This window comes from Ursus americanus, chromosome 26 (assembly GCF_024610735.1).
Source record: "Ursus americanus isolate L20-20 chromosome 26, mUrsAme1.1.p, whole genome shotgun sequence".
In the NCBI taxonomy this organism is placed as follows: Eukaryota; Metazoa; Chordata; class Mammalia; order Carnivora; family Ursidae; genus Ursus; species Ursus americanus.
The window spans coordinates 18,773,971-18,795,983 of record NC_142152.1 but is presented as its reverse complement, the minus strand read 5'-3'; the positions used below and the strand labels follow the sequence as shown (position 1 = coordinate 18,795,983).

Below are 22,013 nucleotides of genomic sequence, written 5' to 3'. Positions count from 1 at the left end.
AAACGTTTCTATTCTTAAGGGTTCAGGGAGCCTGGGACCCAGCCAGCCAACATCTGTTGTGCTGCTTTGTATGGTCAGCATTGTACTGGGTCCCACTGCAGGATTATTTTAAAAATAAAAAATTACCAGTCCCTATAGACACTAACAATGTGGCTAAGGAAAGACTCGGAGTGTCCATTAGGTGTTAAGCACTGTTTTGGATGTTTGAGTTCAAAAGTATGACATGATTCTGATTATGTAGGCAAGATACACAAATGCTTAGTAAGGTCAACTTTCATGGAGGATGGATTAGACTACATAGGCAGAGAGAAGGAAAGACATTCCAGGCTGGGAGCCAAATACAAATACAAAAATGAGAGTGGCACACGTGAGGACAGTGAAGAGAACTTGACTATAACAAGAGGTACACGAAAGTTTCCTTTATTGAGCCATTCAACATAGTTTAGTGCCCAGCACATGCTAGTAATAGGGGTTGAAGTTAAGTAAGACAGTTGAGATCTCTCCCCAGTGAAACTTAACCTCATGAGCAGAAGGCTGACTAGGAAAGAGTGGGAATGGGTAATGGAGAGCCTTCAGAGGTTAGATTTTATCTTGAGGGCATTAGTGGGGGTGGTGGTGGGAATGCCAAAAGTTTGAGGGAAAATAAAAGCACTTATGCCTTCCAGAGTCAAGCTGAGTCAAGGAAATTTCCAGGAGCGTGTGGAAGCTCTCTCCCTGATCGGTGGGCTCAAGCTCATGACTGCCAGGCTTCTCCCAAGTTTCCTGAACTGCTTCTCTGATGACTTCATGGCAGTTCGGCGGGCAGCCTGTTTGGCAGCAGGCGCCCTGCAGATCCGCGATAAGCTGGTGAGTCAAAGAAACACATTCCCATCTTACCTGATTAACCCGAAGAGGGCATTACCCTGAGCTTCCCTTGTTGTGCATACTACACTCACCATTCTGTGGACACACAGAATGGAAGATCAGAACCAGGAAAGTGAGGGGGTAGACTGGCCACATGAATGAGTCAGGACCACATTAGGTCCCAGCCAGCCCAGACTTAACTCTAGAGCACATCCTTGAATCCTGTCCTCACCTCAGTTACGGGCTTTAGGATCAACTCCAGTGAATGGAGTTATAATCCCTAGTTATTAGGGGAAAACCTGATTGGAGGTGTTCTAAAGAAGCCTGTATGACCACAGAACTGCAGGCTGAGGAAAATCAATCTAGATAGGAGATAATTCAGTTAATACACATGTGTGCAGGCTAGTAATTCAGCTCCCAGCTCATCTGTCACTAGAACTGATAGAAGCCAATTTTTCAGTGATAGCACATTTTAGAGATAAGAGGGGTCCCTGTCTCTGGCTTACTCTTGCTCTGATCCTCTCAACACTGCTTTTGTATTCATCCCAGGTCCTTGAGTGCCTTTCGAATCTGATACAGAGGGATCCTTACTGGAAAATCAAGGCTTTTGCCATTCAAGGTAATATGGGAGTGGCCCCAGCTTTTCAAGCTCAAATACCTTCCCACATGCTAGTATAAATCCCCAGACTCTCTCTAGGAAGGGGACAGAATGTAGGGGAAGGGATGGTTACACCTCAGAACTTCTTGCCTGAGAAATAGAAGATTATTTTCTTCTTTCTTTCATTAAGGATCCTAAGTCTAGGTTTACATCAAACTTGTTAAGGCAAAGGGCGAAGAAGACAGTTCCTGCCAACAGAATTAGTACTAAGTTCTAAGTAGGTATCCATTACTGGATATACTTGCTCTGGAGGTTTGTTTGTTTGTTTTTTTAAAAGATTTTAGTTATTCATTTGACAGAGAGAGAGACAGCCAGCAAGAGAGGGAACACAAGCAGGGGGAGTGGGAGAAGAAGCAGGCTCCCAGCCGAGCAGGGAGCCCAATGCGGGGCTCGATCCCAGGACTCTGGGATCATGCCGAGCCAAAGGCAGACGCTTAACGACTGAGCCACTCAGGCACCCCATGGAGGTTTCAACTATAAGACTCTGTAAAAGTCAGACCAGATTTAAGACTGCTGCATACTTAAAACCCTGCCCTCAAACCTTCCTAGTTTCTTTGTAAGGATTTTTGGCATTGCTTCTCTCATTGACCATCTTTGTTTTAGGTAAACCTGTTAAGTAATTGTGTCTCCTTTCCCATTATCTTGCCTTGACTAGGCTGGTCTTCTGAGATAACTGTCCCATATCTCATCCCTACATAAATAAGTAAATTAGTGTATTCTCGGGCACCTGGGTGGCTCAGTTGGTTAAGTGTCTGCCTTCGACTCAGGTCATGATCCCAGGGTCCTGAGATCGAGTCCCACGTTGGGCTCCCTGCTCAGTGGGGAGCCTCCTTCTTCCTCTGCCTGCTGCTCTCTCTGCTTGTGCTCTCTCTCTCTGGCATATAAATAAATAAAATCTTTAATAAAATAAAAATTAGTGTATTCTCATATCTTAATGCGCAAGGTTGGAATGGATCCTCCCTCCTCATCCCCAGAGGAATTCTTTGGAGATGTCCTACTCTAACCCATCCCTAAAATTCTAATGATAATTGTCATCCCAAAGAGAAAATACTAACAAACTAGTTTAATATTTGCAATACTTAATTTAGCAGGCAGCTATCTACATATTATTACTGTTATTTGTTAATAAGGCCATTTCCGGATGTTAGAATATGGCCAACTCCATCTTAAGTGACCGTGCAACATGCTGCCCTCTAATCTCTGCAGCTTTGGGTCAGATTGGCCAAGTGAGTCCCCAGCTAACAGACCTCCTGCTCTGGGCCATCCATTATGAAGAGTCACCAGGTGTTCGACTAGAAGCTTGCCGTAGCATCCTAGCCCTCAATCTTCAAGGGGACCGAGTCAGGGACACCTTCCTAGATGTGCTGCTCCTAGAGAACCATGAGGCTGTTCTAAAGTAAGCTCTAAACCTGATTCCTGCCACTACCTCTTGTACTGCCAACTCTCCCATCCTTGTTAACAGAATATATCCCTGCCTTTCCAGGATGCCTAATGGCTGTAAAAGTACAGGCTCACCTGTGCCATTCACCCACTTACCTAAGTGGGTAACAGAAAAACTGGCCTAAAGTAAATGGAAAGTCAGGTCATGTAGTTCACATACCTGTTCTCTGTCCCAGGTGGTTTTAAATGATTCATTTATTCAGCTAACATTTATCAAGTGCCTACTGTGATGACAAGCTTTAGAGTCAAAAAGAACAGAGTTTGAATCCCAGCTCAGGCATACACTAGCTCTGTGAACACGGGTAAGTTACTTAAACTTTCTGAGCTCATTTTTTCAGACATCAAATGCAGATAATAGTCTGCTTAATGGCCCTGTGGTGATGATTAAAGAGAGGACATGTTAGGTATCCACCATAAAAGTGTTCAATAAATGGTACCATTAGTATCTTCAAATATATCATCTAAAAAACTACAAACATCTTTATAAGCTAAGCATCATACCATTTTTGCAGATAAGGCTTAGCAAAACCACAGTCAGGATTGCAATTTAGGATTCTTGATTGATTCCTACTCCTCTATTTTCCACCCTTATGTTTTTTTTTTTAAATAAGAACAATCTGGGGCACCTGGGTGACTCAGCTGGTTAAGCATCTGACTCCTGATTTCAGCTCAGGTCATTATCTCAGGGTCATTGGACTGAGCCCTGGGTCAGGCTCCGTGCTGGGTGTAGAGCCTGCTTAGAATTCTCTCTCCCTCTCCTTCTGCCCTTCCCACCCCCAAATTTCTAAATTAAAAAAAAAAAAAAAAAAATAAGAATGATCTAAGAAGTTCCTTTTATCTTTCAGGGAAATTCACCAGGCAATGAAGATACTCAACTTAGAAAATGAAGGAAACCAAGAAATGCTTCAGGAGATCAAGAACAGGGTAAGTGCAAACTATGTTTTCAAGAGAAAATTCAGGGCTCTTAAGAGTTCCTCAGACCCTTTTCTCCATCACAGGAATACTTTCTACAACCACACAGGCACCATATTTTCTGAAGATACAAAACATTTATGCAAGATCAGATTATAAAATCCTAGTAAAGAGACAGTAAAAACAATAATCCTATTAGCCCTATCAAGTAACCCTCAAAATGGGTTGTTTCCAAAATACTTATTTTTCCTTCCCTTCCCATTTTCTCCCCACCATCAACTAAACCCAAGTTGTTCTTTTTTATAAGTAGACCTAGAGAAGGAATGAGTGACTGGAGTTAGCCCCCCTTGATTTTTTCCTTTTTAACTTTCCTTAATCCCTAACCTGGGGTTTTACCAAAGGAATGCTCTAGCTGAACAGGTGGTTCTAATTTTTCAAAGTTGTTAGATGAGATGAAGAAATAGAGGGACAAAGACTTCAAAAATGTAAGATTCTTTCTTCATATAATTCACAAAACCAGCTTCACACCAAGCAAGCATTTCTAAGCAGGTTTCTTTCATCACGCCCAAAAAGCTGAAGTAGATTTTTCATTAACGGGTGTAAAAAATGTCCAACCTACAGCAGAAGTATGCTGAGGCATTGTACCACCTAACACCAACAAGCACAATGCAGTAAGTTACTTTATTAATGGTTTTGGATGATTTGCAGCCTAATACAGTTGTTTTTTTCAACATTTCTTCTGATCTAGATTCAAACACTAAGCCAAAAGGACTTGCTGACACAGAAAATATTCAAGATGGAGAGGGTCATAGCAAAAGTGAAGGAAGAAACAAAACGTGTTTACTTGCAACCCAAGGAGGGGCAAAACCCACTGAAACTCCATACTTTTCTACAAGAAACTTTTCAGGGTAGGTTTCCAAGGGGCGAGTCATATGTCTTGACTCCTTTAAGCCTCTTCTGGTATCTGGACATTTGGGGAGTTTCGTTTCTAGCCCTGTAGGATTAGGCAGGAAAGGCTGCTACCTTTCGTTTTTGGCCACCATTCTCTCAGTCCTTTTATTTTATTTTTTTCCTGCCTGCTCCCTGGCTTTTATTTATTTGCTATTTTGTCCCTTAAAAAAAAAAAAAAAAAGAATGAGGTAGTTCTAATTGAATGGATTTGAAAATTAGGTCAAAAAATGAGAGGTCACGTGCTCGCTTCGGCAGCACATATACAAAAAATGAGAGGTCAGGAAAACAAGGGTATAAAACAAAACAAAAACTACTGTTAGGTTTAAGCATCCAAACAAAGCCTTTTAAGTTTAACTTTTAATAGCAGTTATCTCTGGAAAGTGGGGTTGGAGAGAGAGCTATCACTTTATGTACATCCATGCTTTCGCAACTTAAAAAAAACTTCATAAAGTTCTCAACCTTATATAACTGCAGCTGTCAGTTATGGTGATAGGCTCTTAAAGTTCCAGACACAACCTAAATGAAGTGCAGACATCAAGCTGCACCAAAATATACTTACAGAATCTGTGTGCCCAAGGTGTAGCAGCAGCCTCAGATCAGTCAGTCAGCTGCCTACCAGCCACCACCCCAAACCCAGGTCTTCTGGTTCCAAGTCCAGTGCTCTCTCTGGTACACCAGGCTGTCTTCCACCAACCATGAGAATATTCACTGGCCAGGTTTGGGGAAGATTCTTCCAACTGCCAGAAAAAAATGAGAGTGGAAAGTAACTTGAACACCAGCCTTCCTTCTTGGCCAGCTTGCTACAAGCTGGTTGACTGAGGCACAAGTAGGTGACATGCTGCCCCTTTGGGAGCAATGCCAGCTACTGATGCAAGCAAGCACTGAGCAAAAACACAATACACTCTTAACTTTCCCAATAGGATTGTGCTGTTTGGGGTGCAAGCAGCATAATTAAAATAAATGGCCCCCAAAGTTATAGAATTGGCCCCAATCCTACAACCACCCCAACTTACCTTTCACGTCAACCATTATAGATTTTCCCTATCTCCCCCCCACCCAATTCCTTCAAACCATGTCACATAATAATCTAGCCTTAAAAAAGAGAAGCATTCTTTGGCACTTTAATAACTTTTCTAACATTCATACAAAGTCACAGTAACAAACAGGATACTGACCCCAACCCTCCCCCCAAACTGAGGAAAGAGAACTCAAATGAAGGATGCAAATTCCAAATAAAAACGTCTCATGTCTCAAGCAGAATGACACAGCAAGTGCTACACAGTACACTGAAGCCTGAGGGTGATGATGAGGCTGGTGCTCGGAAATGATCAGGGATCAAAGTTACTTCTGCAGAAAGAGCTCCTTTTTTTCCACCTCCAACTTCTGCTTTTACTTTTGTGCCTAGATGAAGTGGTGATTCCTAGAAAACCGTCTGAAATTTGTGACATTAAAGCAGTCATAAAGGTAAATGTAAGCAGTCATAAAGATAAATGGTTCTCAAGGTAAGAACCTGAGTCCTCCCATCCCCTCCCTCTGCCCGTCCCGCAAAAAAAGGTGGTAATGGTGGTTAAGAGAGAATCACCACTGTCTTGCTTCCAGCAAGCAACGAGAAACTACTTCAGGTTAGAGGCATCTTGGTGAGCAGCAGCCCCTTGTCATATAACATGGTTGCCAAGGAAAGCTGGTCCTCCACAGTGTCACAGGGCAGGTCCCCTACTCTCACAAACTCTGGGTAGGAGCGGAGCAAGAGTTCCATGGCATCAGCTTGCTGAGGGTGTATCTCCAAGCACTTGGGCTCCTCCAGATGATAAACACGGGAGTTCTCCACCGTATAATAGAGGAACAAATGGCCTCCCTCACCCACCAGCCGAGCTATCCCATCTTGAAGCATGTGCACTTCTGTTTCTGTTGTCAACTGGGCCCCCACGTTTACAGGTTCGCCAGCCTCCCAGCGAATTGGGAGCCCATAAACACTTAGTGCCCTCTCCCTATCAGTCAGCACAGGGGGGAGAGAGTCGTGGATGAAGTCTTTGGCTCGCTGGTCAGCCACAGCATCGACAGGAGCAAAGTGTCCCAAGCGGGCAACCAGGACTCGCACCTTCTCCATAAAGGCCGTTCTTCGTGGATCCTTAGAATCTGAGTGCTGGGCCCCCATGTAATCCATGAAGTCTCGGGGAAGACCCCTTCGGAACTCCACATTTTCTTCCATTGCAGCCTGCACTGCCAGAGGCAGTACGGCCTCCAGGAAGTCGCCCCAGGTATTGCGCTGGTACGTGGACAAGGTGAGGTGCAGAGAGTGCACTCCATCCTGGCATTCGGCTTGGTGAATGAAGCCCCGAGGAAAATAGAGCAAATCTCCAGGTTCCAGCACGGTCTGCAGCACCGGCTCACCGAGGTCCTCCTGGCTGAAGTTGGGACTGGATGTCAGGGCCAGCTCCTCCGTCGGGACCCGGGGTCGGTACACACGCCAGAGTTTCCTACCTTCCAGCTGCAGCACAAAAGCCTCGATGTCGTCGTAGTGGGGGGCAAAGCCCTGCGAGTTGGGGGGCGTGAGGTAAATGTTGGAGCCTGCCATGCTTCCAAATTGCTCCTGGAGCACAGCCAAGAACTGCCACACGGTGGTCGAGAAAGCCTGCGGACAGAGGAGGCGCAGGGAGCAGCCGGCTTGGTACAGGGACCAGGCGGCGGCTGGCAGCGCGCGGCCGGGCGGATTCAGGGTCTCGCGCCGCCCATTGACGTAGCGAGCAGCGTCCAGGTGCTGCCCGAACTGCACCTCCTCGTGGCGCAGCATGGAGTCCAGGTCTGCGGTGGAGAAAAGCCCCTGGTAGTAGGCGTGGTCCTGCCGCCGTACCAGCACCGCCTCCCGCTCCCACAGGCGCCGGTAGAAATGGTCGGGCGGCATGGGCGAGATGAGCCACTCGAAGAGGCGCGCTGCCCGCCGCCGGCTGCTGGGGATGAGGTTCAGCTCGGCCAGGATGCGCTGCAGCGGGGAGTCCCACGCCAGCTCCCCGCCCGTGCTATCCACCTGCGGCCCCGACAGCGTGGCGGGGGCCACGGACGGCGGGGCGGCCGCCAAGTGCTGGGCATTGCACAGCAGGGCCGAGGTTTCCACCACGCGGGCCGGCGCGGCGGACACCTCCACCAGGCGCGCGGGCGGCCCGGAAGCCGGCACCAGGCGGGCGGGCAGGGCAGGCGCCTCCACCAGGCGGGCCGGCGGGGTCTGCGCCTCCACCAGGCGGGCCGGCGGGGTCTGCGCCTCCACCAGGGAGCGGGGGGTCTGCAGGGAGCGGGCCGCGGGCGAGGCCTCCAGCAGCTCTGCAGGCCCCAGGTGGCCATACGGCTCTCGCCGGGCCGCATCGGGGATGGCCGCCGCCCCACCAGGCAGCGGGTCCCCCGGATCGTCGACCGTCGACTCCACCCTCGAGTCCTCCGAGTCCTCGCTGGGCAGCGTCTGGGCCCTCAGTGCAGCCATGCGGGACGCCACGCTTCTCCTTAGCTGCCTTCGGATCTTCCTGGGCCTTAGGGGCAGGGCCAGGACCGACCCGCTATGTGGCTGTGGCTGGCGCCGGCGTCTCAACCTCCCGCGCCTTAACAGCCCGGCGCTAGCCCGGAGCCCGTCCATGGCGGGAGCCCCTTCCCAGGCCCGCCGCGCTGGGTAGAAAAGGGATCTCGCGGGGAGCGGCTGCGAGGCACTCTGGGAAGGGGGCGCGGCCTCCATCGGCCTCCCGGTTGGCCACGCCTGCCATTCTTCCACCCGAAGCCTCCCGTTCGCCCAGCTGGCAGTGCCCGGCTTGTTACGGGAGTAGCGGTGTCCCTGCCGAATTAACAAGAGTTCCACATCTGCAGGGCAATTTAAAAACCAAATTGCTGGGGACTCCGGGAGGGAGAAAGTTGTCTACTTAATTAACTCTTCTTTCCTACTTTAATCTCTGTATATTGGAGTATTCCCTAGGACGTCCTCATTTCTGAACAGCGTGTTCCCCAGCAACTTTGCACGGGAAAGCGCACAATTCTTACTTTCAAGGAATGTTCTTGGGCATAGATCGAGATTCCTCAGGCAAAGTTCAAACCTCGGGTCCACCGGGTCTCCTTTCTCAGCAGATGACGTCACTGATTGACTCCCTAATGTCCTTCCTTCCTTTGACCAATACAAAAATCTCAGTCTTCTGGGGGTGTAGGGAGCCCTGGCTGGCTCAGTCAGTAGAGCAGAGCGTGTGTGTGATCCTTGATTACTGGGTTGTGAGTTCAAGCCCCACATTGGGGGTGGAGCCTACCTTAAAAAAATAATAATGCAAGGATAAACAAAATCTCAGTGATTGCTCTCTCTATGATATGGGAACGAAGTTATGAGCTTTTTTTCCTTGCGTTCTTGATATCTGCCCTTTCCACCCCATCTGGGGCTTTGTTTCATTACGACATTTCTCCTCAAAATCTTCTATCACACCTTCTCTGAATCTTAAATTGACCTCTTAGATCTGAGCCTCTCATTTAACAGGCACTATTAAATGTGGTAGGCATGAGGGTGCAGTTGTTGTGAACAGCACGGTCACTACCCCCTGTAAATATTGTTGCTTTGTACGTGAAGATTATGTCTTCATTTGAATCATTTGAGGTAAATTTCCAGGAATGGAATTGCTGGGTCAAAGGGCAAGATAGCTTTTGTAATTGTTAATAGGTTTTACCAAACTCCCTTCAAAAGGGTTTACCAAATTGCCCTTCTGAAGAGTTTACAGTGTTGCAAGCAGTTAGGAGTATGTTAGACTACATCTGTTTGATCCTTCCATTTTCTTCAGTCACACTCCTATCCAAACACTTGCCAAAGCTTTTAGGTTTTACCTCTGCTCACGTGTCACATTCACCTTTTTAAATTTTGACGGTAATATGGTCTATTATAGTGGTTCTCAACTGGGGTGATTTTGCCTCCCAGGAAACCCTGGGGGTGGGGTGGAATGTTAAAATATGCAGTGGGGAGAGACCAGTGCAAACACCTACTCCCCCACCAAATAATTATCTGACCCAAAATGTCACTACTGCTGAGACCAAGAAACCTTGGTCTATTATAAGTAGTCTCCCAACTGGTCTCTAACTTTGATCTCTCCCTATGCCAGTTTATAACACAGGTAGCGACAACATTACTTTTCTCAAGCTGTGGCCCCAGATTTGCCATTGCCCCACTCAAAACCCATCTGGCACTTGATTGACCAATCCAAGCTTCTTAGCTAGGTTCTGAAGTCATATAATGTTACACCTTTATCAGTCACAACTCCCCTAAGCTCTGCTTCTAGAAGTTCAACTATTTGCTCTTCCTTGCCTATGTTCGCCATACCTTTACTCATGATGTTTCCCCTAAATGCTGTCCTCCAAACGTCTTTTGTGAAAACCCTTATTAAAGCCCATTTCACATTCCATCTCCTCCAAGGCCCTCGCATCTCTCTAATCACAAGAGAACTTTGACCCTTTCATGTGAACTTAGCACCTTGTGTCTTGTATGGGTATATTATATACTTATCATTTTCCTTTCTAAATTGTAAACTCTTCCAAGGATGGTGGGATTTCAGGGAAAGGACTTCCATATGCCTTTTTCTCTTGAGTTTAGTAAACTGCCTTTCATACAAGAGGTGCACAGGAAATGTTTGTGGGAAGCAGACCAACCAGAATTGATACTTTCTCACTCATTAACTGTGGCATTAGCTGAGTCAAATTACTCTCTCAGGTCTCAGTAATCTCATCTGTAAAATGGGAATACTAATTGAACCTACTTCATTGAGTTGTTGTGAGGATAAAATAATGCATATAAGGCACTTAGCACAGGGTCTGGTACAGAGCTAAACACTTAAAAAATGATAGCTACAGTAATAATAATTTATTATTATGGAACAAAGCCCTGTCAGATTGCTTGTGTGCCCCAAACCTGTTTTGGAGGACCTTGGAGTGGGGTGAGACAGGAAGTTCTTGAACTGGGCAAGGTGACAGCTGGGATGGGGAGATTAAGATTATTTTTGCATATGTTCTGTGGAAGTTTAAGTAAATCAGCAGGGACCATATCAGACAAGGCCATTGTGGGAGGAACTACTCTACAGTTACCAGACCAAGAGTCAAAGTATGAGCTGGGGTGGGGGTTGGGGGAGCAGTATGAGCTGAAACCAAATGATATTCTCCCAAATCCTGTGCTCTAGATTAGGGCTGCAGTGTCTAGAAAGGACAGCAGGAGGCAGAGCCCTCTTCGTGATACACAGGCTGTGTGTGCTGGCAAGGCCATAATATCAGATCCCTTGGGGAAATGGTGAAGAGGGCAGGTCTCTTTTGTCACTGGGAGCTTTAATTGCCTTTTCAGAGGGAGTGGTTTTCAATAGACTAGGGACACATCCTGCAGTGAACTAGGGGGTTGAGCTGTGCTCCTTGGCTCACAAAACTAGGGTATAAATTCAGAAGAGGACTATAAATGTATCTTTTCCACATCCTGTACAAACATCTCCTCCTCCCAGTTCTTCCTGTGACCTCATCTTTTTCTTTTTTCAACATTTTGTGATTTTCTCAAAGAATGTTGTTGCTATCTGTCTTTGAGATTCCCTTGTGACTGAGAGGTGTCTTCTGGAAACTTATTTTAAATTTCATCACTCTTCCTGTGGTGCTACTTAGTTCTCACTATAAGAGCAGATATTAATAACCATCTTCAGAAATATAATAGAATGACATGGAGTAATGTTCTTTTTTTTTTTTTTTAAAGATTTTATTTATTTATTCAACAGAGATAGAGACAGCCAGCGAGAGAGGGAACACAAGTAGGGGGAGTGGGAGAGGAAGAAGCAGGCTCATAGCGCAGGAGCCTGATGTGGGGCTCGATCCCATCACGCCGGGATCACGCCCTGAGCCGAAGGCAGACGCTTAACCGCTGTGCCACCCAGGCGCCCCTGGAGTAATGTTCTTAATGTATCACTGGGTGGGGAAAAAAGACAAGTATTGTAGTAGGACCCCATTTGGGGGACATTTACATATGTGTAATGTGTATGTGTGTACCTATCTATCCATACATACATCCAAACTGTTAAAAAACAAAATCTGAATACATTTGAAGATCGAATTGGGTTTATTCAACAATTTATGAATCAAGCAGCATCCCATCTAGCAAGTAGCGAGGAACTCCAAGTTGTACAAAATGGCAGGTTTCTTACTGGCGGAAAGAAGGTGGGACAAAGAAGTTAAAAGGGTGGATTATTTCAGGTAAGGTTACCTTCCCTTAGGGGAAGGCAAGGGGTCTTATGCAGACTACCTCATTGGTGCAGATCTGGAAATTCCAGACTAATTGGTGTAAAATCCACTGCTGGGAGTGGCTGGAAGTACAATTAGGTTAGGTGGTGAAGCATGGTGGGTTTTAGCAAAAGTGACTCCACTGAGGCCTGATGCTTTTTTCTAGGAATACATACTACTCAAGAAAGTTGGGGAGTCTTTATGCCACAATATTTAACAGTGATTATCTTCGGATGGTGGGATTCAGGTGATTTTTATTTTCTTCTTCTTTGCTTGTTTGTACATTCTGGGTTTTCTACATAAAACATATATCGTTCGTTACTGAAGCCCAAGTTTGGCTGCCCATCCCTCGAAAGGCCAATACTCAGAATATTTTTAATCTTTTTTGGAGAGGAATGTGAGCTTTATTCAGGAGGCTGGCCACCTGAATAGGCCAACTCCCAGGCTTCTGCTTGGCCCAAGATTTTTAAAGGGGTTTAATCAGTTAAGGCAGTGCAGTGGTCTGTGACATTTCCTGATTACAGACGCAGTGATGCCAGCTAGAGATATCTTGGTACTCGGAGGCTATGCAAGAAGTTCTGGTTCCAAAGCTCCTGGGTGGCTCAGTAGGTTAAGCATCCGACTCTTGATTTCGGCTCAGGTCATGATCTCAGGGTCGTAAGATGGAGCCCTGCATCAGGCTCCACGCTCAGTGGGGAGTCGGCTTGAGATTCTTTCTCTCCCTCTCCTTCTGCCCCTCCCCCGGCACTTGTGTGCAAGTGTTCTCTCTCTCTCTCTCAAATAAATAAATCTTAAAAAAAAAAAAAAGAATTCTGGTTCCTTGGTGCCCAGGGGTAGTGCATGAGTAAGTACTCTGTTCTTTCTGCAAAGGAGGGCAAGTTCTGCAGATGTGCAAAGAGAAGCCAGTAAAGTCATTTGTGACACCTTTAAAAGAATAACATTTTGCTAAAAGATTACTGGGCTAATTAAAAAGCTAAGGGGGCTTCGGACTTGCTGATCTCTGTGGTGGCCTGGTCCTTTATTCCCCAAGGCCCCATAAGCCTGCAAATCTCAAAGAAAGTAAATTCGTTCTGTTACAGATGAAGGGCCTTAAGTCAGCAAGCAAGGAGTGTGTTAACTTGAAGCAAGTTAACGCTTAAGACCAGCTGGAGTGCTGTGACAAATCACTTGTGCGATTAGATTAAAAATAGAGTGGTTTTGGGCACCTGGGTGGCTCAGTCGTTAAGTGTCTGCCTTCGGCTCGGGTCATGACCAGGATCCCGGGATGGAGCCCAGCCTTGGGCTCCCTGCTCAGAGGGGGGTCTCTTTCTCCCTCTGCCTGCTGCTGCTCCTGCTTGTGCTCACGCTCTCTCTCTCTCTCTCTCTCCTGCAAAAAATAAAGAAAATCTTAAAAAACAAAAAACAAACAAACAAACAAAAGCCCAGTGTTTTCAGGGACACCTGGATGGCTCAGTCCGTTGAGTCTGCCTTTGGCTCAGATCATGATCCCAGGGTCCTGGGATCGAGTTCGGCATCGGGCTCCTTGCTCAGCGGCAAGCCTGCTTCTCCCTCTCCCCCTGCCCCTTCCCCTGCTTGTGCACACGCTGTCTTTCTCTCTCTCTGATGAATAAATAAGTAACATCCTTAAAAAAAAACTGGTTTAAAAAAGATATAGTGTTTTCTTTTTTTTTTTTAAGATTTTTTTTTTTTATTCGACAGATGAGACAGCCAGCGAGAGAGGGAACACAAGCAGGGGGAGTGGGAGAGGAAGAAGCAGGCTTATAGTGGAGGAGCCTGATGTGGGGCTCGATCCCACAACGCTGGGATCACTCCCTGAGCCGAAGGCAGACGCTTAACCGCTGTGCCACCCAGGCGCCCCTAAAAAAGATATAGTGTTTTCTAAGCAACAAACTTCACTTTCCCAAACTCATCTCATTTTTTGTGATCTCCAATCATTGCCTGCCTTGCTCTTCTGGTTTTTTGAATCAATAGAACTCCCCTTTAAAAAAAAAATCAAAGGAACCTGGCATTAAGATTATAGAAGTTAATAATTGTTCATCAGAGAAGCTGCTATAGAAAACAAGTTGAATAAAGCCAACTCCATGTTTAAGTTTACATAGAATGATCTGAAGCCTCTCAGGAAAATGCCCCAAATTATCTCCCCTGCCCAAATCCATTGTTAGATAGTTATTCCTTTGGACCAATCATTGACTTTTTCACTCATTCTTTATTTAAAATTCAAATACACTGGGAGGGTATATGAGTTTGCTAGGGCTGTCATAATAAAATACTACAGACTTGGTGACTTAGAAATTTATTTTCTCACAATTCTGGAGACTAGAAGTCTGAGATCGAGGTATTGGCAGAGCTGGTTTCTGAGAGCTGGCCCCTTGTCTTGGTGGAAAGCTGTCTTCTCCCTGTTTTCACATGGTCTTTCCTCTGAACAAATCTGTGTCCAAATTTCCTCTTTTATGAGGACACCAGTCATATTGGATTAGAGTCCACTTAATGACCTCATTTTAACTTAATTACCCCTCTAAAGACTATCTCCAAATATCACATTCGGAAGTTCTGGGGGTTAGGACTTCAACCTATGAATTTGGGAGGGAGGGGAACATACTTTCGCCCATAATGACACCAGTTGTCTGGGTCTAAGGACCCAGGGGGGTCCTCAGGACCAGCCAAGAGGGTCCTTGACTTCAAGAAGGATAGAAATCAAACTCGAGCCAGCAGGAAGTGAGAGCAGAGTTTATTGAAGACAAAGAGAGTGCAGGTGCAGTGTCTAGGAAACTCGAAAAATATAAGTCTCATCTTCGCTTGGGGTCTGGAGTTTTTATTGAGGTTGGTGGTCTGGTGTATGTGTCCTCTCAGGCATCCAGGAACTGGTCAAAACAAGGATAAGTGCTTAGGTGTCCTCCATAGATCACTTATGCCCTGGAGCCAGTGGTCTTGAAAAACGTACATGACCACCCCACCCGGCAGCCTTTAGATACTATCGTGCTGCAAGACTCCAAAGAAATCATAAACTCCTTGCCCTTTACAAGGAGGACATACATTATTTGTACTAGAAGCCATGATGCAGGGCAGGAGTGCAGGTCGTAGGACGAATAGAAACAGGAAAAAGAGCAAAGAATAAAACCAGCTTTTTTTTCTTGGGGTCCTTTCAGTTTCCCTGTCTCAATAACAGAGGGGTGATGTATTAGAAAAACCTCCGTTTTCCCCTCTTGTATAAGGAAAAACCCGGTTTTTTTCCTCCTCCCGTGTCTGTCTTATGTGTCTGCTTTACCCTTCGCCTACAGAACATTCACAACACTTCACTTCTGTCACTTCTGGTCACCAAATACATGAGGGCTTTTCCCCACACCAAGCAATTCTCTGCAACACCAGCTGGGAGTCCTGTAACTTAACTAAACTCTAACACTATCTACCTAAGATAGCATCTGATTCCACAGGCCAAGGGCTCAGGCCCACAAGACTGCTCCCACCCTACTTCAGATGCCAATTATAAGTAGTAGGTCCCCAGGTTACCCTGAACTTCTGTCCAGTTTGACTACAAATCAAAGGGGGTTGTGAGGTTCCCACAACGCCCTCCTCAGGTTCAATTAATTTCTAGGGTGGCTCACAAAACTCGGAAACACTTCTGTTGACCAGTTTATTAAGGATATGAGAAAGGAGACAGATGAACAGCCAGACCAAGGGCTACATGGGGGGAGGTCTGGGAGGGTCCTGACAGCAGGAGCTTCTGTCCTGGTGGAGTTGGGGTAGGTGTCACACTCCTGGTGTGGATGTGTTCACCAACCAGAAACTGAGCTCCATACTATTGGGATTTTTATGGAGGCTTCCTCATACAGGCATGATTAATTCTCAACTCGGTTTCTAGCCCCTCTCCCCTCTCAAAAGGAGGAGGGTGGACTGAAAATCCCAAGTTTCTAATCATGGCTCGATCTTTCTGGTGACCAGCCCCAACCCAGAAGCCCGTCCAGGATTACCTCAATAGACCAAAAGATGCTCCAGGTGCGCTTACCACTTAAGAATTTACAAAGGTTTTGGGTGCCTGGGTGGCTCAGGCGGTTGGACGTCTGCCTTTGGTTCAAGTCATGATCCCAGAGTCCTGGGATCGAGTCCCACATTGGGCTCCCTGCTCAGTGGGGAGCCTGCTTCTGGGCCGCTCCCCTGGCTCGTTCTTTTTTTTTTTTTTTTTTTTTTAAGATTTTCTTTATTTATTTGTCAGAGAGAGAGAAAGAGAGTGCAAGCAGGGGGAGCGGCTGGCAGAGCAGGCAGAGGGAGAAGCAGGCTTCCCGCTGAGCAAGGAGCCTGATGTGGAACTCGATCCCAGGACCCTGGGATCATGACTTGAGCCGAAGGCAAACGCTTAACTGACTGAGCCACCCAGGTGTCCCATCCCCTGGCTCGTTCTTTTTCTCTCCCCCCCCCCTTCTCTCAAATAAATAAATAAATAAAATCTTAAAAAAAAAAAGAATTTACAAAGGTTTTAAGAGCCCTATGTCAGGGAAGGGGTCAAAGACAAATATTAGAACAAGAAATGCTCTTAGTATTCTTATTATTAGGAAATTACAAGGGTTTCAATAGCTCTATGCCAGAAATGGGTGGTGGGAGAGATCAATATATATATTTTTTCTATTATCTCACAGGTGATATATACTGAATCACAAGTTCCTTTGAGTACTTTTCCTTCACAAAGCCAGGGTAATATGAGAGGTTGTTGAAAGGGGAATAGGAAAAAAGTGAAATAAAAGGAAAATAAAAGAAAACAAATGTCCAGGGCAATGGTTCTCAACCAGTGATTTTGCTCCCACGGGACATTTGGCGTTGTCTGGAGACATTTTTTTTGGTTGTCACAGCAGGGGAGTTGCTACTGGCATATAACTGATAGAGGCCAGAGATGCCAACAAATGTTCTACGATGTACACTACAGCCCTACAACAAAGAATTATTCAGCCCAAATGTCAATAATATCAAGATTGAGTAATCCTAGTATAAACTTTTGGATGACTGCATCAGTATAAAAATTGGAATGTCTTAAACCCAGTAATTGGGCTTTTAGGAATCTATCCTTTGAAATATTCACCCATGTGGGCCTGGCTGGCTAAGTCGATAGAGCATGCAACTCTTGATCTTAGGGTTGTAAGTTCGAGCCCCATGCTGGGTATAGCGATTACTTAAAAATAAAATCTTTAGGGGATCCTAGGTGGCTCAGTTGGTTAAGCGTCTGTCTTCAGCTCAGGTCATGATCCTGGGGTCCTAGGATTGAGCCCCTTATCAGGCTCCCTGCTTAGCAGAGAGTCTGCTTCTCCCTCTCCCTCTGACCCTCCTCCCCTCCCCTGCTAGTGCTCTCTGGTGCTCTCTCTCTCAAATAAATAATCTTAAAAAAAATAAAATCTTTAAAAAATAAAAAAAATATTCATCCATGTGTACAAAGATACACAGATGTTCATTGCTTATAATTTCAAAATTGGAAATGATTCAAATGCCTATTAATAGGCAATTGTTAAAAAGAATGACAAGGAAAGATGTTTAAAATATATTGTAAATTGAGGGGTGCCTGGGTGGCTCAGTTGGTTAAGTTCCCAACTCTTGATGTCAGCTCAAGTCATGATCTCAGAGTTGTGAGAATGAGCTCCACACTGGGTGTGGAGCCTGCTTAAGATTCTCTTTCTACCTCTCCTTTTGTCCCTCCCTACCTAAAAAAATATGTATATATAGTAAATTGAAATATCAAATTGCAGAACAATATATATGTTGTCTTATTTTCTGTTAAAAAAAACACAACTCTTGGAGCACCTGGGTGGCTCAGTTGGTTAAGCTTCTTTCTTTGGTTCAGCTCATGATTCCAGGGTTCTGGAATCAAATCCCACATGGGGCTCTTTGCTCAGTGGGGAGTCTGCTTGTCCCTCTGCCTGCCTCTCCCCCTGCTTATGTGCTTGCACTCTCTTTCTCTCTCTCTCTGTCAAATAAATAAATAAAATCTTTTTAAAAAATCCAACTCATATACATTTATATATGGTTTCTTTATTTTTTACTTATTTTAAATTTTTTTTTCATTTTTACGTAATCTCTACACTCAATGTGGGCTTGAGTTTACAACCCCGAGATCAAGAGTCACGTACTCTGCAGACTGAGCCAGCCAGGCACCCTGGTTTCTTTAAAGCCATGTATGTTGTGTGCACATGTATGTGAATCTGCACGGCTGAATATCTGGAAAGATACATACCAAACTGAAGACACAGGTCGCCTCTGGGAATGGGATTATTGGCAATAGAAGAACTTTCATGTTTTACTTCATATATTTCTGATTTATTTCGCTTAAAGGCCTCAAGGACTAGGCCTTTACTTTGGCAAATATGAGACAGATTACAGTCTAGCTTTGAGACTACTGATTCACAAATTTGTAAGACTAATTTACCAAATTACTATAAATCAGGGGCCAACAAATTGTGGCCCTCTGACCAAATCCAGCCTGTCTCCTGTTTTTATACACTCTGTGGACTAGGCATGATTTTTATATTTTTGAATGGTTGAAAAAAATCAGAAGGAGAATAATGTTTTGTGACATAAAATGTATACAAAACTCAAATGGGCAGTGCCCATAAGTAAACCTATACCGGAACACAGCCACACTCATTCATTACAAACTGTCTGTGGCTACTTTTATGCTACGACAGCAGAGTTGAGTAGTTTTGAGACAGACCGTCTGACCCTCAAAACCTAAGATATTTACTCTCTGGCCCTTTGTAGAAAAAGTCTGCCAAGTCCTGATATAAATCATGAAATATGCTGTCTAGAATATTGAACTTCCAACTCTTTTGCTTATATACCCTCTAAAAGAATTGTAAAAAGCTTTGTTACCTTATTAACTTTTTAAATTGACATCCAAAGTATTTTCATTTTGGGACACCTGGCTGGTTCAGTCGGTAGAACATGTGACTCTTTTTTTTTTTTTTTAAGATTTTATTTATTTATTTGACACAGAGAGAGACAGCGAGAGAGGGAACACAAGCAGGGGGAGTGGGAGAGGGAGAAGCAGGCTTCCTGCTGAGCAGGGAGCCTGATGCGGGGCTCAATTCCAGGACCCTGGGATCATGACCTGAGCTGAAGGCAGACGCTTAACTACTGAGCCACCGAGGCGCCCCAGAACATGTGACTCTTGATATTGGGGTCACGAGTTCAAGCCCATGTTGGGTGTAGAGATTACTTAAAAATAAAAAAAAAATCTTAAAAAACTATAGTATTTTCATTTTAAGTTTAAATAGACCCAAAGGATCTAATTTATTCCAGCATTTACACATTGCTATTTTATTATTTTTAAAAAAGATTTTATTTAGTCATTTGAGAGAGAGAACGAGCACGTGTACGAGCAGGGGATGGGCAGAGGGAGAGGGAGAATCTCAACCAGACTCCCTGCTCAGCAGGGAGCCCCACATGGGACTTGATCCCAGGACCCTGAGATCATGACCTGAGCTGAAGACAGATGCCTAACCGACTGAGCCACCTAGGCACCTCCCACATTGCTATTTTAAACTAAAACTGTTAAGTCACTCTTTTAAGTGCATCCAATTAAATAGACATACTATCATAGTTTGATGCCAACCATCATCCATTAAAAAAAATAAAACGAACAAAGCTCTTCTTTAAAATGGAAAAGGATTCTCTTTTTGACACTTACAAACTTACATTTCCATTTGGAGATAACTTCCACACAGAATTTTATTCTAATATACTATCTGTTTATGCTTGAAAATATTTTTCATCATCATCACATCATCTGTAACAAAACTATGGATTTAAATTGAGGTTCTAGCTATCTTGTCATAGTCTCTTTCCTTCCTGGGATCCCTTGATCTCCTAAATGATTTTTTTAATACCCGCATGCATTAAGGGTCACCCTGTGCTGTATAGTTCTGTGGGTTTTGACAAATGTGTAATGCCATGTATCCACCATTTCGGTATCATACAGAATAGTTTACCCAAAAATCTCCTGTGTTTCACTTATTCCACCCTCCCCTCTCCCCGCAAACACCTGGCAATCACACATCTTTTAATTGTCTTTATAGTTTTGCTTTTTCGAGAATGTCACTTAACTGAAATCATACATTATGTAGACTTTTCAAACTTCTCCACCAGTGTACATGTAAGGTCCTCACACTGGAATGGACCTGGGGATGGAAAGAGATGCCTGTATCTGCCACAGCCTTTCACCTATTTTGCCCATCCCCTCACCCTCCTGCCCTCTGGCAAAAACCGTCAGTTCTCTTTCTTTCTAGGTCTGATTCTGCTTTTTGTTTATTAATTCATTTTATGTTTTTGTTTTTGTTTATTCATTTAAGAATTTTTTATTTGTATTTATTTGTATTTTTTAAGTAGGCTCTAGGCCCAGCGTGGGGCTTGCACTAACAACCTCAAGACCTCGAGATTAAGAGTCGCTCACTCACCTGACTGAGCCAGCCACGTGGTGCCCCTTCAATTTTTTTTTTTTTTTAAGATTCCACATATGAGTGAAGTCATATGGGATTTGTATTTCCAAGTCTGACTTATTTAGCATAACACCCTGTAGGTCCATCCATGTTGTTGGAAATGGTACAATCTCATCCTTTTTTATGGCTGTGAATATTCGTGTGTGTGTGTGTGTGTGTGTGTGTGTGTGCGCGACACCTTATCCATTCATCTGTTGATGTACACTTAGGTTGCTTCTATATCTTGGCTATTGTAAATATGCTGCAATAAACATAGGGGTGCATGTATCTTTTCAAATTAGTGTTTTTGTTTTCTTTGGGTAAATACCCAGTAGTGGAATTATTGGATCATATTGTAGTTCTAGTTTTAACTCTTCAGGAATGCTCTATACTGTTTTTCACAGGGGCTGCACCAATTTATATTCCCACCAACAGAGTGTGAGGGTCCTTTTTTCTCCACGGAGGACATCCCTCTTATTAACCCATGGAGTAAGGCAGAAACCTTGATTGATATTAGAACTACCTAGACTCCTGAGGATACTGTAACCTAGGTACAAGCTCATCCCTGGCCATCACCACACTGGTTTATGGGGTTGAAATAGAGCAGTGCTATGTCCCCAGGGGCTGTTCACCCTGAGTGAACCCACCTCCTCAGCACGTCCCAGGAATAAGTCTTTTTAGTCATAGCTCCGAGAGTGTCCCATCGCTGCGGCTGCTTCTGTATAATAGTAAAGACATAAAAAACGCAGGCTAACCTAACGGTTATCACACAGATGCCCAAGCCCTCTGGGTGGGAAATTCAGGCATATTTGCCACATTCGGCTTCTGACTGGGGTCAAGGGAGGGCAGGTCTTGAAGTGATAAATTCTATTTTCTTATATATTATAGTAGTTCATAGAGCTGTTCTGATAAACCGTGGCTGAAGAGGCTTTCTCTTTGGGTCTCCCTTTTGCATGAGACCACATGTTCAGCATAGGCACTCATGTGTTAATATTTCTCTGCAGCCCGTGAGGCCCCGCACACCAAATCCCTGGTCACAGAGTCCAGTCCTGGACCTACACACAAAAAGCAGAGGTCAATTGTCTTCTGTGAAAGATCTGCGCACTGCCCGGGAAAAGAGGATTATGATGGGGCCATTTGGATCTGACAGCCCGGACCTCTAGCTGGGTAAATATTCAGAGATTTTTTCCAGGGTCATGTCCTCTTCCCCTGGAAGGAAAGGTGATCATTTCTAGGATGAGACCTCTTGCTTCAAGACAGACAGCAGTGGACCTAGTCACATTCTATTTTTTAAATTGATGTTGTACAGTCTCTTTGTCATTATGTTTATAAAGAAAAATCTGTTTAACAGTAGTCCTGGTTTTTTAACGTGCACCATTTACACAGAGGGTTAAAGAAAATTGACATCACATTAGGTGATTGAGCGTAGTTTTCCATACCCTAGAAAGGTTATGTACTAATGATAGGTCAGAGCTCCACATTTTACTAGAGTAGAAATATTAAAAGACCCA

The 22,013-nt window shown here is 44.8% G+C and overlaps 2 protein-coding genes across 4 annotated transcripts in view; one reads left to right on the top strand and one right to left on the bottom strand.

Moving 5' to 3' along the window:
* RIOX1 (ribosomal oxygenase 1) overlaps nucleotides 1–8,469 on the bottom strand; it is a 31,849-nt gene extending 23,380 nt beyond the window's left edge. For both annotated transcript variants that reach the window (XM_087856117.1, XM_087856118.1), the window contains exons 1-2: nucleotides 5,980–8,469; nucleotides 5,364–5,541 (exon numbers count right to left, since the gene is read on the bottom strand). In XM_087856117.1, coding sequence (XP_087712243.1) covers nucleotides 6,423–8,426 — 2,004 coding nt within the window. In that variant the 5' untranslated portion in view covers nucleotides 8,427–8,469 and the 3' untranslated portion in view covers nucleotides 5,364–5,541; nucleotides 5,980–6,422. The remainder of the gene's footprint in view (nucleotides 1–5,363; nucleotides 5,542–5,979) is intronic.
* The window catches only part of HEATR4 (HEAT repeat containing 4), a 48,987-nt gene extending 27,184 nt beyond the window's left edge, over nucleotides 1–21,803 (top strand). Inside the window, exons 11-17 of one of the 2 annotated variants that reach the window (XM_087856116.1) lie at nucleotides 666–846; nucleotides 1,393–1,462; nucleotides 2,708–2,897; nucleotides 3,787–3,865; nucleotides 4,602–4,761; nucleotides 6,210–6,268; nucleotides 21,507–21,803. In XM_087856116.1, coding sequence (XP_087712242.1) covers nucleotides 666–846; nucleotides 1,393–1,462; nucleotides 2,708–2,897; nucleotides 3,787–3,865; nucleotides 4,602–4,761; nucleotides 6,210–6,268; nucleotides 21,507–21,665 — 898 coding nt within the window. In that variant the 3' untranslated portion in view covers nucleotides 21,666–21,803. Of the gene's footprint in view, nucleotides 1–665; nucleotides 847–1,392; nucleotides 1,463–2,707; nucleotides 2,898–3,786; nucleotides 3,866–4,601; nucleotides 4,989–6,209; nucleotides 6,269–21,506 lie in introns of those variants that run through there. The other variant, XM_045807859.2, reaches the window with a different exon arrangement.
* Nucleotides 21,804–22,013: the final 210 nt, after the last annotated feature.